This window comes from Aptenodytes patagonicus, chromosome 6, assembly GCF_965638725.1.
Source record: "Aptenodytes patagonicus chromosome 6, bAptPat1.pri.cur, whole genome shotgun sequence".
In the NCBI taxonomy this organism is placed as follows: domain Eukaryota; kingdom Metazoa; phylum Chordata; class Aves; order Sphenisciformes; family Spheniscidae; genus Aptenodytes; species Aptenodytes patagonicus.
The window spans coordinates 4,084,840-4,098,885 of record NC_134954.1 but is presented as its reverse complement, the minus strand read 5'-3'; the positions used below and the strand labels follow the sequence as shown (position 1 = coordinate 4,098,885).

The 14,046-nt window shown below is 36.6% G+C and overlaps 1 protein-coding gene across 1 annotated transcript in view; it reads left to right on the top strand.

Annotated features, from left to right (window-relative positions):
- CUL3 (cullin 3) overlaps window positions 1-14,046 on the top strand; it is a 59,931-nt gene that overhangs the window by 25,156 nt on the left and 20,729 nt on the right. The window contains exons 3-6 of the mRNA XM_076340885.1: window positions 2,213-2,326; window positions 9,421-9,581; window positions 10,866-10,980; window positions 12,331-12,559. Coding sequence (XP_076197000.1) covers window positions 2,213-2,326; window positions 9,421-9,581; window positions 10,866-10,980; window positions 12,331-12,559 — 619 coding nt within the window. The remainder of the gene's footprint in view (window positions 1-2,212; window positions 2,327-9,420; window positions 9,582-10,865; window positions 10,981-12,330; window positions 12,560-14,046) is intronic.

The window sequence follows — 14,046 nt, the reverse complement described above, 5'->3', positions numbered from 1 at the left end:
AATACTGTTGTATTCATGGCCCATACAAGGAATGTGTTCAACACTTATTGACTAGACAGCTGTTGTAAGCGATAATTTGGTTGGCTTCTGTAGCAACTAAAAGCACGGCTTCCCAAACCTGTCTGCAGCTTAAAATAAACCTAGGAGGATGTAACTGAGAAACTTCACAGAGAGACTCTTTGAGTAGTTTTGTTGTACAGCGCCCATTCCTGGATTTAAAACACATTTCCAGAAAGCCAGATGGCATACTGTATGGAGCAGAGGTGGCACAGATCTGAGCGTTCCCATGTCTGCTTGGAAGCAAGTCGTCATTGCTACCTGGTGGCAAGCACCCCTTTTTGCTACCAGTTGATATGTGATTTGGCACTGGCTGGTCTAGTAGGATTATTGTGATAGATGTGTGTAATTATAAAGGCACACTGCCTCTGTTGTTAAAAAACTAAAAAAAAAAAAAATCTTTGATCCTTGAAGAGTTCTGTGATGGCCTCGTACACTTGGGTAAAATTGATCAATCCCTGCCCTGGTTATCTGTGCTTGTAAACTAATCCTGCTTTTAGTTTTGTTTTGGTAAATTTTACTGGTGTGGATGATCTACCAAATAATGTTTCCAGTGTTTTTCCATATTGATTAAAGAAACGAAAGCAACCATGTCATGTTTGTTTCTCTCGTTCTGGGATATTCTGCGTACTTTTTACAAGTACAGCTGGTGAAGTTTTTAATGTGTATTTACATTTTACCTAAATACTACATAGATTGGATGGCAACAGGGCACGCGTTTGGGAGACCAAAAGGTAAATGATGATCCCTGTCAGAAAGAATGAAGCAGCTAAGCAGTGCTGGTTGTGACTTATAACTGCATATTGTGTTTTCCAAAAGCAAGGAGGAGAGGCCTTGCTCAGGTCTAGGGAGTAGGTGTTTGAAGATTTCAGAAAGCTTTGAACAACCTCCGAGCATACCTATGTTACCTAGATTCAATAACAAGGTGAATATTATGGGGATAAGTTTCCACAGCTTCTTGAGAAGAGACCACTGTGTTTGTATGATATGCCATGCTATGTTTCTGGATTGCTCATCTAAGTTTATGGAGTATATATAGTAGTGTGGCAGACACTGATTTTTTTTTTTTATTTTTTTTTTTTTTTGGCTGGTTTTGCCTAATAACTTCATAAAACTTAAATGACAGAATGAAGTCTGTCAGGTGGTTGCATCTGATGTTGGTGCAGCTTGTGGCTGCTTGTCATATGTTTTGTTTTCCTGTTTGAATTCTCTATTCTGAAACTTACACCATCACGCAAGTGTAAATGCAAATCTATAAATGTAAAAATACATTCTGTTCAGTTACAGCAGAGGGCAGAATGTATTCTGCATGTTATGTCAAAAGTCAATTCACACGTTTTGTTAACTGGAATAATTTTTTTACGTTCGCTCAGGTTTCTCTTTTACATGAGTTTAAAGCTTGAGCACTGTAGCGTACGCCTACTGCATGAAAACCAAAATATGAAACTGGATGCTCTTTTTTATTAGTAGGGAGGAGTAGTGTCAAAAAGAAAGCAAGCCTGAAGTTGATGGGACAAATGAATCAACTAGCAAATACGTTCGTAAAAATAATGACTTTCTTTTGTTCTCCGGAGTCTTGTTGGCGATTATGGACTATTAGTATAAGAGTCTGGTCTTTACCAAGTGATTGTTTCCTTTCAGAACTGTTGTTTGCTGTAACTTCATGCTATCTCAGCATGTCTTTCTAAATGTCATCACGGCCAATTTTCCACCTGTACTTGGTCCTGTTGGTAACATTTACCAGTACTACCCAGTATTCTGAAATTACTTGTGATAGTAAACATTAATTTTTTAATGTTTTAATTAACGTTAATTGAAACACCATAGCATAAGAAAGTAAACCTTTGAGGAGTTGTAAAAAAATATTTTTAACATTTGAGATTTCAGGTATTCATTTGAAATTTAATATCCACGTTTATTTTGATGCTCTTGTTTTTAGCCTGATTTTTCTTATTTGTGTGAAGTCTCATTTTTCCACAGAAGTGAAATACAAGGCAGGAATGGTCAGCACCCAGGAAAAGCAAGAACTTGTTCGTCATATTCAAATTCATAGAGGAGCAAGAATTTTTTTTTTTTTGAAGCAAAGCTTGTTAAGATTTAAATGACGCAGCAGAAACTGACTTGGGTTTATGACAATTTTTTTTTCTTGCTTCAGGTGCGAGAAGATGTGTTAAACTCCTTGAATAACAACTTTCTACAAACACTAAACCAAGCATGGAATGATCATCAAACGGCGATGGTGATGATTAGAGACATTCTGATGTATATGGTGGGTATTCCGCTTTTCCACACATTTAACTTGATGTAGTAAATTTGTCTCTTGGCAAATGTAAACAAATGAGCTGGAGGGGTAAAAAGCAAGGCATGCTTATCAGTCTTCTTCCTAAGACTACTGTCTGTCCCTTGTTTTGAATTCCCTGTGTGCATGCAAGATTCTTACGGGTGTGTGACAAATTGTAATTGGGTTCTTCTTTCAGGTTATCTCATTATCACTTGAAAAATGCGTCTGGAAAATGGTTGAGTTTTGCAATTCTTAACAAATAAGCTAGTCGGACCCATTCTGGCAGGTTATAGATGTTACTTGCATGTTTCAGTTCACGTAGTGGTGGTTTCTTACTGTGGAAAGTGTGGTGGTGTAAAGCTGCCTCAAACTTCCAGTGTAGTTGTTCTTTAAGCTTAAGGGCTTGAAGAGGATAACTTTGCTTAGGTACAGTCTGTGTCCTTGAATGTTAAATTCTGATTGAATCCTTTGCCGTTCATACAGAGCTTGGGTACAAGATCAAGCAGTGAACATAGATGAGAATCTGATCTTTGGTTGCATGGTTGTAATTTTAAAAGAAAAGCATTCCTTACCTGATAGCTAAGGGAAAAGGCTTTTTCTGAAGAGAGAGGGCCTTACATTTTTGTGTTTGGGTTGTGTTATGCTTTAGGTAGTTGGTATATGTTTAAATTCCCAGAATGGTGGGCATGCTCTGAGGATGCAGGAGGGTGTATTTTTGCATAGCTTCTAGTCAAAGGCTTTAACTTCTGAAGGAAAAGAAATATGTGAGACGCTATGGGTTTTTTATGTAAAATCATTTTTTTTCCAAAATATCATACTGAAGATAGTACTTTATGCAGTATTAGACAGTGAAGGACAGATGATGGGAATGCCTTTTTTTTGTCACAAAGATGATTAACTGAGATTGTACTCTATCTGCTGAACAACTGGGGTTAAAAGCTTATCTTGTAGCTGTTAAAGATCTCATGCTATGAAATTGAACCTGTTTGTATTAGCTGTGAAGAAATCCTACTTGGTTAATAAGCAACTAAAAGTTAAAGAATTTGGAATAATTATTGTAGCCACATAGCTTAATTTTTTTTTTTTTTTTAATGGATTTACTGGCTTTCATGTTGTGGGTTTTGTGTGGTGGGTTGTTTTTTGTTTTGTTTTTGTTTTTTAAGTTGGGAAAAGACCACGTATCTAAAGATAGAGGGCTGGATAAAATGCCTTCAGTGACACTTAATGATCTGTGTATCTTATCTTGCCAAAAGGAAGATTGAGAGATTGTTTTGAAGATGTACTGTCTTCGCTATGAAAAATCCTGGAATCTATTTGTGAAGGACAAATACAAATCAATTGCTGCTAGCTGCATCTGGGCAAATTTGAGAATAGTTAACCATTAGAATAATCTACCAAAGCTAGTGGTGAATTTTCAGAAATGTTAGAAGATGGAATCCAGAGCTTTCTGGGGGAGTAGCTGTTGTGTTTTAGCTAAACACTATGTATTAGTTCAGTACAGGAGGTACTGGATGCTCCAAGGTACATAGGTGGTCAGAGTGGATAATGCAATGTTATCTGCTGCTCTTAAATTCAATAAATCTTTGATCCCTCAGTGTCAGAGAGAGCTGGTTTATCAGCTGTTCCTGTTTTAGCGTATTGACCAGTATATTGAGGACCAAGAAGTCCCCTCTTTGAGGAAGGGTTACATGCTTCAGTTACCATTTTTGGGGGGAGACGAGAGCTGTTTCTCAAGTATTTTTTGTGCTCAGGAGAGCAATGCCTTGACTTCTGTTTGAAGCTTGCGAGTGCTGTTACAACAGACAGACAGCCTTCTCTTTTTCCACCAAAACTTCAGAAGATCGAGACCTGCAGCATTCCTACAAGTGCAAATTGGACTTCATTGGATTATAGTTTAGATTCAGAACAGAATAATAAACAAATAAATTTGAATACCTCTGAAATATATAGTCTTTCATGTGCTGTTTGACAGTTCCTAATTATTTCAAGTGGGTGTTCAGTTGAGGCTTCCACCTGACTAATTATTTGCCTCCCATAGGCTTTTTTCCTTGTACCAAAATGAGACCCAAAGAAACAGAAAAGACACATGTACAATAAAATATTTTTATAGTATAATAGTAAACATATAATAAATTTTCAAAATGCTTTTATAAACTTCTCAAACTTTAGCAGCACTGCTATCTGTTTGTTAAACATCTATAATGTAACATGTTTTTATGATTATAAATGTAATCTTTATCAGATAGAACTATCTAATGCAAGGAGCTGATACAATGGGCAGACTCCCTCTTTTTCTTTGACTTGGAGGGGCATAAGACAAATTGTCATTAGAAAATATATGCTTTGATTACAAATTAAAGCGTAAGCTATGGTTTAAAGTGGGACTAGTCTCAAAGATTGCCAGTTTCACCTTTGTCACTGGGTTGTCCTGTTGAGTGAAACATAATTCTGTTCGTTGGAAAGAGACTAAGAGCAGGAAACTTACAGTCTTAAGTATGTGTTAATTCAAAAAGCTCGAAAAAGCTGCTAGTACCACAAAATTATAAAGTGGAGGAACATCTGTCAAAGATGAGACCTGACTGCTCTTCAAAGAAACAATTTTCAAGAACTTTATATAATAAGGAGTGATTTGTTCCTCTTTTATGATGTTGAGTCTGAATGAAATGTAGTTTTACAGTGATATGCTTATGTCAGGAGTTGTTTATACCTTTTTATTCAGGCACAGCTAATAAAATATTTTTTTGTGTAAATTATATCTTAAAAAACCCAAACACTGTATAAATTCAGTCACCAGGCATTGTTAATTGATATGCTTGTGTTCCAGCAGGAGAAGTATATGCAATTATAATATATTATAAATAAATAACCCAATCCTTCTCCTCTTATGTTGTAGGCCATCCCAATTACTTACCCATCAGTTTCAGGAAATGTACCTATTGGTACCCAACAAGCCCCAGCCTGATGTCAGTGAAAGTAAAATATTTAACATCCTCTTGAATTCTGATCTTACTCTCTTAAATTCTTGCTTCAGCCTAGTGATTGTACATCTTAAACTAAACTATACCTGTTTTTATGCCATGTTTGTTTTCCAGCTTATTTTTGCCTATTAGCTCCCATATGATCTAAGTCAAAACAAACACCTCTCCAACCCACTTTAATCTCTTTCCTCTGTTTTAATTTTGCCACTTCTAAAATAAAAATTAATTCAATAGGATCTTTTTTAGAAAGGTATATATTTTGTACAGTGGGGTTTGTGCATTGTTATGATACTTAATGACTAGGTTACTTGCTGTTTGAGGTTTATGGCAGGATTTCATTTTATGTGCAGAACCTCTTCCACAAGACACTCTGTAAAGTTTACCTTATAGCTGCATTTTTAAAAAAAGTGTATTACCTTGTCTCTTGTGTCATGGTGCTGTCTTGTAAAAGTCTGCTTGGTTTCAGGTCTGTTGTGTAATGTAGTGCTAGTGTAAGGTTTTGCAACCTGGAATTGCACAATAAAGGCAAATCTAACTTTCTTGAGATATTGCAGTTTCCACAATTGAATTTCAGGTTTACATGGTTCCATTGTATTTTGTAGTATATGTGCACTAGCTCTCCTCCTTTTGTTTTACATGTTTAGGCTACAGTAATCAGTGCCAGAATAGATGTAATACTCTCCGTAAATTCATGGCACTGTCTGCAGCAAGCAGGGAGGCACTGAAGCAGTGAAGTCATGTCCTAAGTAGCGTCTTCACTAAGTCAAGTCATGTATTAAGACATGTTCAAATAGTGAAGTAACGTGCTGCGTTCGGGCATAACTGAAATTCAGTCTCGCTGATGGCTGCAGCTTAGGTAAGCGTACCTACAACAGCTTTCACTTAGCTACTGTATGTAACAGTAGCAGTGGAGGTGCAGTTGTTCAGTCTTCTCTTCAAGCTACGTGAGTGCGAGTACTCTTGGAACGTCTTATGGAAACTGGGCTAAATTGCATTCTGTGGTGTCCCTTCTTCACTACTTGTTAAATTTAAAGCAATTTCAGGTATGCAAGCGCAGCACTCACACCCCTGGCTGCATTATAGGCATATGGGTCGTGCCAGTTAAACACTGTCAGAAATGAACAATTACTCTTGGAATACAGCTGTGTATTTTGCAGAAGGCAGAGCATTTCCTTCTCATCTGTGCGGTGCACAAGGCCAGTGTCTTGATTTAGGCCAGCACTGACAGATCGGCTATGTGAGTTTTGGCCTCGGGGCGTATGACTGTCGTTCATGGCTTATGCACAAGGGAGTAGAGAGAAGTGTTGGTTTTATTTGCAGAACTAGGATCAAAGACACTTGCTATATATATACACAACGGTGTCTGAAGGCTACATCATCCAGGTAGTGCATCCATGCAGAGATGGGCAAAATGTGGCTGGTGATATTTTACAGTAGGTAACTTGCTTTAGTTGAGAACAGAATTATTCTGCAGCGTAAGCAGCATTGTAGTTTGTGAATAATTGTTGGCTGAAACTCCACCCTTGTCTCCTGAGACTTACTCTTACCTTTTAAGCACCTGCTGCTTCTCCCCGTGGGAAGTGATTGCTGTTCAGTAGCATGTAGCCTTGTCAGTCAAACCTGTTCCCAAATGGGGCTTCCTGCCTCCAAGATAATTCTTTTTAGGTTGGGAGAGCTTCCAGTAAACAGTAAAAGTGATCTGTTACCGAGGATGAGCAATTCAGCAGTATCAGAAACATTGATGCTGCTACTCTAATTTGGGTATTGCAGAGTGGTCTGGCTTACCGAAGAGGCATTGCTGTTACATTGAGAAGAGTTTCGAGTGCAGTTACTATTTCATTTCCTAATGGCAGTGTTTAGCACTGCCACAACAGAAACTGTGCAGATGAGTCATGACCATGGCTTTAATCCATTTTGATACCCTGCTGCCTGTGCTTCAGAGGCCTGAATATTCTTTGGAAATAATACATACATTCTTTTCTCCTCAAGTTATACAGTATATTAGACACTACTTTTTAATTTTCTCTTTCATGTCTTTGAACGTGTATTTTAAGCTGGTCTTACTTTAGAATCACATTTACTTATGTTCTTGATGCAAGTGTGTAAATAAGGGAGTGAAATAAATAATCCTGTTTCTAAATAACAGTAAAAAACTAGAGTAATGTATTCCAGAGATCTAGACCACCATGTGTTGCTACACTGACTTCATGAGACCAATTAGTAAACTTCTTGGTTTGAGGCAGCACTGAGCTTGCTTCATGAGCCACAGAGTAGGCATATCTGACCTGTTCCCATCTTGTTTTTTCATTTAAATTAAGTGCTGCCTGTCTGAAGGGAGTGAGTGGGAAATCATTCCTGAATTGTGGAACCCGGTGTTACACTTTCCTCTGGTCATCAAGTGGCAATCTGGCATATAATTAGTATACGAATAATTTTGCCATGTAAATTCAGCCGCTAAAATACTAAAGGGTGTGGTGTCTGTTCCTTCTGATTTCTTGTAATTGTGGAATTTATATAAACTTAAAATTTTGTAATCTTTTTTTCTGTAGTCTGAAGCATGATTTTTTTTTTTTAAATAGTTTTGTTTTCTAGCTGTTTGAGTAATTTTGCAGTTCAATTTTGAGTGTGGTAAAGCACTTAAGGTAATTGATGGAACCAGTGGAAAAGCTAATCTTTATACTGAATTTCAAACATTGACCTTTATCCTTTATAGAGTTTGATTTTTTTTTTTTTTTTAATTTTGTTACAGCTCTGTAAATTCTCAGAAAACATTATCACAATCAGATTTGTGAGTGGGTATAAAACTCTGTAACTCTTTCTAATAATATCACCCTGAAGCTTAAATGGTAGTAAAGCAGTATTTTTAGTAATTACCCAAACCGTTACATTAGAGGAATGGATTATGTCCTGACAGAAATTTAAAAAAATAATCATTGCTCATCTCAGAAGTAGTTTGTAAAAACTCACGATTTTTCTATTCTTAATGTTGTCTTAAATGGTCTGGTTTTACCCAGTACAGCGCTACTGGATGTTAAGTGAATACACTCAATTTCTGTCTGCTAGTGACTTTATTAATAGTCTTTCTTTTCTAGAGAGTTGATAAGTTGGGAGAGAGGAATAGGAAAGGGGAGACAAAATTTTGGAGCATTTCTGCGGGTAGCGGTAAGAAGCTCGGGGTGTCTGCTCAGCAGTGTCTCAGCCACTCTGTGTGGTGGTGGTTGGGCTATACGGACTTGGAATACTGTTCTGAGGATCAGCCTCGATCTGTAAACATAAGTAGTGCAGGGCTCGTGGATAGTTGGGGAGCTTGATCCTTCCTATAGACTGAGACTATGTAAGGAGATAGAATTTAAACCGGTATTGAAACATAAAAATTATTCTTTCTTGTCTCCCCCTTCTTTTCTTTTTTTTTTTTTGGGGGGGGGGGGGTGTGATTTTAATGAAACATAACAAGGTTTCAAGATATTTGCTCAAGCTGAATGAAAGTCAATTTTTTTTGAGGGGGGGGTTGTTCAACAGAAGTCCTTATGTATAATTTTGCAGTACCGATCCATAAATGTTTTGATTGTAACTATTCTCATTTTGGTTTTCCTTTTTCTTCTGTTCATCTAATGATGCTATTTCAGGAAATTTCACTGAATATTGAGGGGCAACTGTCTGCCTAAAAGGAGTGGTAGGAAGATGCATGGGAGATGGGGAAAAATTGATTAATTTTTCTTAAAGAACAAAAAGGGGTGGATGGAAGGGGTTTGAGTAGATAAGTAAAACCTCTTTCAGATTGTGCCATGAATTTTGTCAGTATTTGGAGATTCCCCTGCTCCCAAACTAAAAAGTGGCAAGGCTGTAGATTTGTTCTGGCATGCTTTAGTCATAAATGCTGTGCTTACACTCTTAAGCAAAGTAGACTTTCTATGTAAATAAAGTTTTGGAAAATGGGACTGATTTTGAATTTTGAGGGTATTCATAATTTCTTCTTATGAAGGAAGGAGAGAAGATGAATTTGATTATTTCTGTACAGTGCAAATATGACCAGTCTCTTGCAATTTTGAATAGCATGGGTGTACCGAATTTAAAATTTTATTGCTGTGTATGCCTTTGTTGTAGGACCGTGTGTATGTGCAACAAAATAACGTGGAGAATGTCTACAATTTGGGCTTGATTATTTTTCGAGATCAAGTTGTACGCTATGGCTGTATTAGGGATCACCTGCGGCAAACTCTGCTGGATATGATTGCAAGAGAAAGGAAAGGAGAGGTTGTAGACAGGTAAGATGTTTGTAAGTGACTGTCTTTTGTTGTAAATAAGACCTGTCAATTTTTAAGAGTGAATCAAGAACATACACAAATAAATCATTATTTAAGGCTGCATTTCTGATGACAAGTAAAATTTCTCCATAATCTGGAATAACATACTTCCTTGTACGTTAAGGTTTAGCATAACGGTAAATGGGGAAGCTCGTTAGTTTATTTTTTTAATATTTATCTTGTGTTTTTTATTAAAACTTTTGTTAAATCTCTCCATTACTACCTTGTGCCAGAGCATTTGGTTATAAAGCGGAGTTTTGGCAATTCTCTGCCTCTTGTTACCCTGTATTTTCTCTGTACTGAGAGGTTGTTTAATTTTCTTGTACCTGGGGTTTTTTTATGTATTTTTGAAGTTTTCTTTTTTAATTCTATTTTCCTTCCTCATGTTTTGATCCATCTGTTTCTTGGTAGTTCAGTCGTGTCTCTGAGCTTTTAAATCTGTTCCTCGTGTTCTCCGGCCAGTTTAGTAGATGTGGAGTTTTGTGCCACACGCTGGAGATCCTACAGCTGAAGTAACTTCAAATTTGCAAGTTTTCTTGTGCTTCTCCAGTTTCAGAGCAGCTGTTCGGTGTGGAGATACGTAAACTCCATGCTACTTTGGCTGCAGTTCTGTGATTGAGATTGCCCAACACACCATTTATAAAGAGAAAAATATTCCCTGGCAACAGCTGTGTATTGTCCCCTACTGCCAGAAAGTGGAATTTTTTCCTGGATGCAGTCCTTTTGTTTTCACATTTTATTGATGTGTTTCTATGCCTAACCAAATGCTTAACTTGCTGATACATTTTCATTTTGTGTTGTTTTTAAAAAAGCCCAAACAACCAAACAAAAACCCCCAAACTTTGCACAGCAACTTCCATCTGTGCAATTGTTTTGAATTGCTCAATTCCAACCTACATGTGCAGTTTTCAGTTTTCTTTCAAGTAGTATTTTTTGGTTATTTTCTTGTATGTTGAAATATATTCTTAATAGTTTTCCAAGTTAGTAGAACTTGAGACCTGCTTCCCTATCACTGTATTTAAAATATTGAATAAACATTGTCAGCTCCTTAGTTTAGAACAAACAAACAATCTTGCTGCTGTAATCTTCTTGAAAACCTGTCATGTACCAAACAGATTTAGGATAGACTTTCTATTACTATATTTTATTTAAGTTGATACTATGTTCTGAGTTGTTATTCTGCTGTGTACTCTGTCTTACAAGCATGTCGATTTCTCAAGTTGTTAACAACTTACTTTTTGGCAGAGGCGCAATAAGAAATGCTTGCCAGATGTTAATGATTCTAGGTCTTGAAGGAAGGTCAGTCTATGAAGAAGACTTTGAGGCTCCGTTTTTGGAGATGTCTGCAGAATTTTTTCAGGTACAGCAATGTTGTAATACTGTATTTGGAATGTTGTTGTAACTGCTTGAAATTGCGAGAATTGGTGGTACTTTAAGTAATTGCTACTTATTTGATGACTATGTCCATCTCGTTAAATGAAATAAGAAAAAATTTTACTAACTTGCTGGAAGAAGTAACACAAATTTTACAGAATTACCATAATTTGAATGTAGTTTTGAAATATGGGTGCTGATAGCACGTAAAGTAAGCGTTATGCTAATTTTGTGCCTGCTTTGGGCTATTTCATGCAACTTAGTCTGTCCCTGCGTTGCAGCCACAGTCTTTTTGAAATACCAGTAGCATGAAAGGTTCAAACTGTTTCAGGCTGGGAATGGAGAGGGGAGACTACTTGTCAAACTGCCTTTGAGTAAGCTTTGTTTCCTTCATAGTTTCTACATTCGTGAGTTATATTTTGTAATAAAATGAACTGAGTCAAGGAATTAAGTGTATCCAAGCGGCTATCCAGTTGTTGACTAACCACTGAATAACACATTTTCAATGTTTCCTGAGGGGGTTTGTGAGATAGTTTCAGGAAAAAAGCCAGTTGAACAGTTGTTGAGTGTATTCATGCTCCTCTATTGTTGGAAATTGATAGAAATTGTAAAACATGTTAAAAGATACCTAGATAAGATAATTTGTCTTATGCTGGATCGACTGCCTGTCATATCCTCTGATCTCCAAACTTCTTTGAAAATCAGAAGCATATGTTGCACAACCTTTTAAGTCATTGCGTTCTTTTTTCATTGCTGCTACATAAAATTAAGAAAAATAATTACTTTCATTTAAGTTTTATTTCTTGGCTCTGCCTTAAAAAAAAAACAAACAAAACTAAATGTATATTTCCTCTGAAAGACTATGCTGACCAGTATGGATAAAAACAGTTTGACATGAAATAATGTGCTCAGCATTGTCACTAATGAGAATAATGAGAACTGTTGATCCTCACAACTCATAAATATGCCATAAACTGGTATTTTGAAAGGAATCTTTGCCTCTTCTCTCTCCCCATCCTTCTGTTTTCTTTGGACCTGTGGCTAAAACTCTAGCTGGGAACTGGAAACTAGGTTGGCTTAGGTTGTTTTAATATGAAAAATACCATGTTCGTATTGCATGTGTCCCCTTATGTATATAACACAGTTAGTGTAATAGAACCTTTATTTTGCGTTAAGCATGTATGTAAATCTTGGGGGTATAATGATCTCATTTGCTGGACATGCTGGGTTTGATTTGAACTTGTTTATCAATGCTGATCTGAAATAACCGGTACGTTTCTTTTTTCCCCTTTTAAAAAAAAAAAAAGTCTAAAGTATTAATTTGTCTTAATCACAGATGGAAAGTCAGAAATTTTTAGCTGAAAACAGTGCTTCTGTATATATAAAGAAAGTAGAAGCTAGAATTAATGAAGAAATAGAACGGGTGATGCATTGTCTGGATAAATCAACAGAAGAACCAATTGTGAAAGTTGTTGAGAGGGAGCTTATTTCCAAGCATATGAAAACTATAGTGGAAATGGAAAACTCTGGGCTAGTTCATATGCTGAAAAATGGGAAGACAGAAGGTAAGACTGCATCATATGGGAGACAGAAATGCTTACGATACTGCTTATTGTTTTTAAACATAGGATAAGTGGAGCTTAACGTTTGTGTTCCTGTGTAATTGTAAAAACACTTTGGCGGCTCTGTCTTGCAAACATCTGATAATATTACTTTTAGAGGTCATTTAAAACAGAGCCCGTACATATAACTTGTTTCTATTTAGTACCAGATACGGGTACTTTTTTGGTAAGCCAAGTATCTCTTAAGAAAAGTACAAATCTATTGTGGTGGTCTTTGTTACCTGTTTTCCATGAGCCATTTTATTATTGTCATTCCTCTAGTATGTAGCTGTCAAAATGCATCGAAGTTTTTTGGCCCACAGGCAGTTATTTAAAAAGTGCTAGTGTAAATGACTATTAAATAGAAGTATTGCAGGACCAATTGTTGGGGAGAGGGCTTTGTTGCAGGAAAAAAGTTGGCTGTTTTTTAAAGGATAAGAAGGAGCTTATCGAAGTGGTTGAGAAAGAAGGGCTTGGCTTGATTTGGTTTTCCCTGATAGAGGTTAATGTGGGACAGAATGACTGAATGAAAGTTACTGTGGAAAGAGATAGAACATAAGTTTCTAAAGCAGCATAATGAAGAGAGTGATTGTAGTATCTATATTTAGAAATCGGTGCTCACGCTAAAGCTGTGAGAATGGGGAACACGCTGCTTAGATTAATGGCCTTTGTTCGTAAAAGCAGCTTCACGGTTACTAGGTGATAGAGTGACAAAGTTAGCAAATTTCTTAGCTGTAAGAAAAGAGAATTACTGTATTTAAAGGAAAGTGATGATACTATACTTAACCTTTTTTCTTTCATACCCAGTTAAGATAGCCTTCAGGCTGAGGGTATAATGATATTAAAGGGTATTCATGAGATAGAGGAATTAGTTTAACTTTCATAGGCCTTGGTTTGATTTAGTTAAATACTAGAGAGGAAATACTTGCTGCATTGTGAAGATAAGATTTCACATAAACGTACAAGGATGGATTGCTCTTTTGGAAAGCCGTGTTTAAGCTAAGCCACTTCTCATGATTTTAGATGGATGAAACAAAGTAGTGTAAAATTATATGGCTGACTTTAAGACAAATATGGATTAAACTCCAATTTTTACCAGTTTTTGCTTTTAGTACAGAAACAAGCATCTCGTTAGTGTTGTCCTATTTGCTTTAACCTAGATTTTTCTTACAACTTTTAATACAGTATTTGATTTTTGGGATGGTGATCTTGGAAGCTACGTTCTTAAATGCCACTGGAAAACATAATCTTACTGAAGCTTTAAGAGCACCATCCTTTAGCGCAAGCATCAACTTTTTGCTGGCCTGGGGATCAGCAATAGCAGATTCCATGCTATAGACAACCTGGAATAGTTGAATACAACCTTTGCTTTTAATTTTGTGGCTGCTGTGGTCAGCATGTTGTCAGGGGTAAAGGAAAGGAGATGTCACAAGATTCCAGTGCCTGAGCTG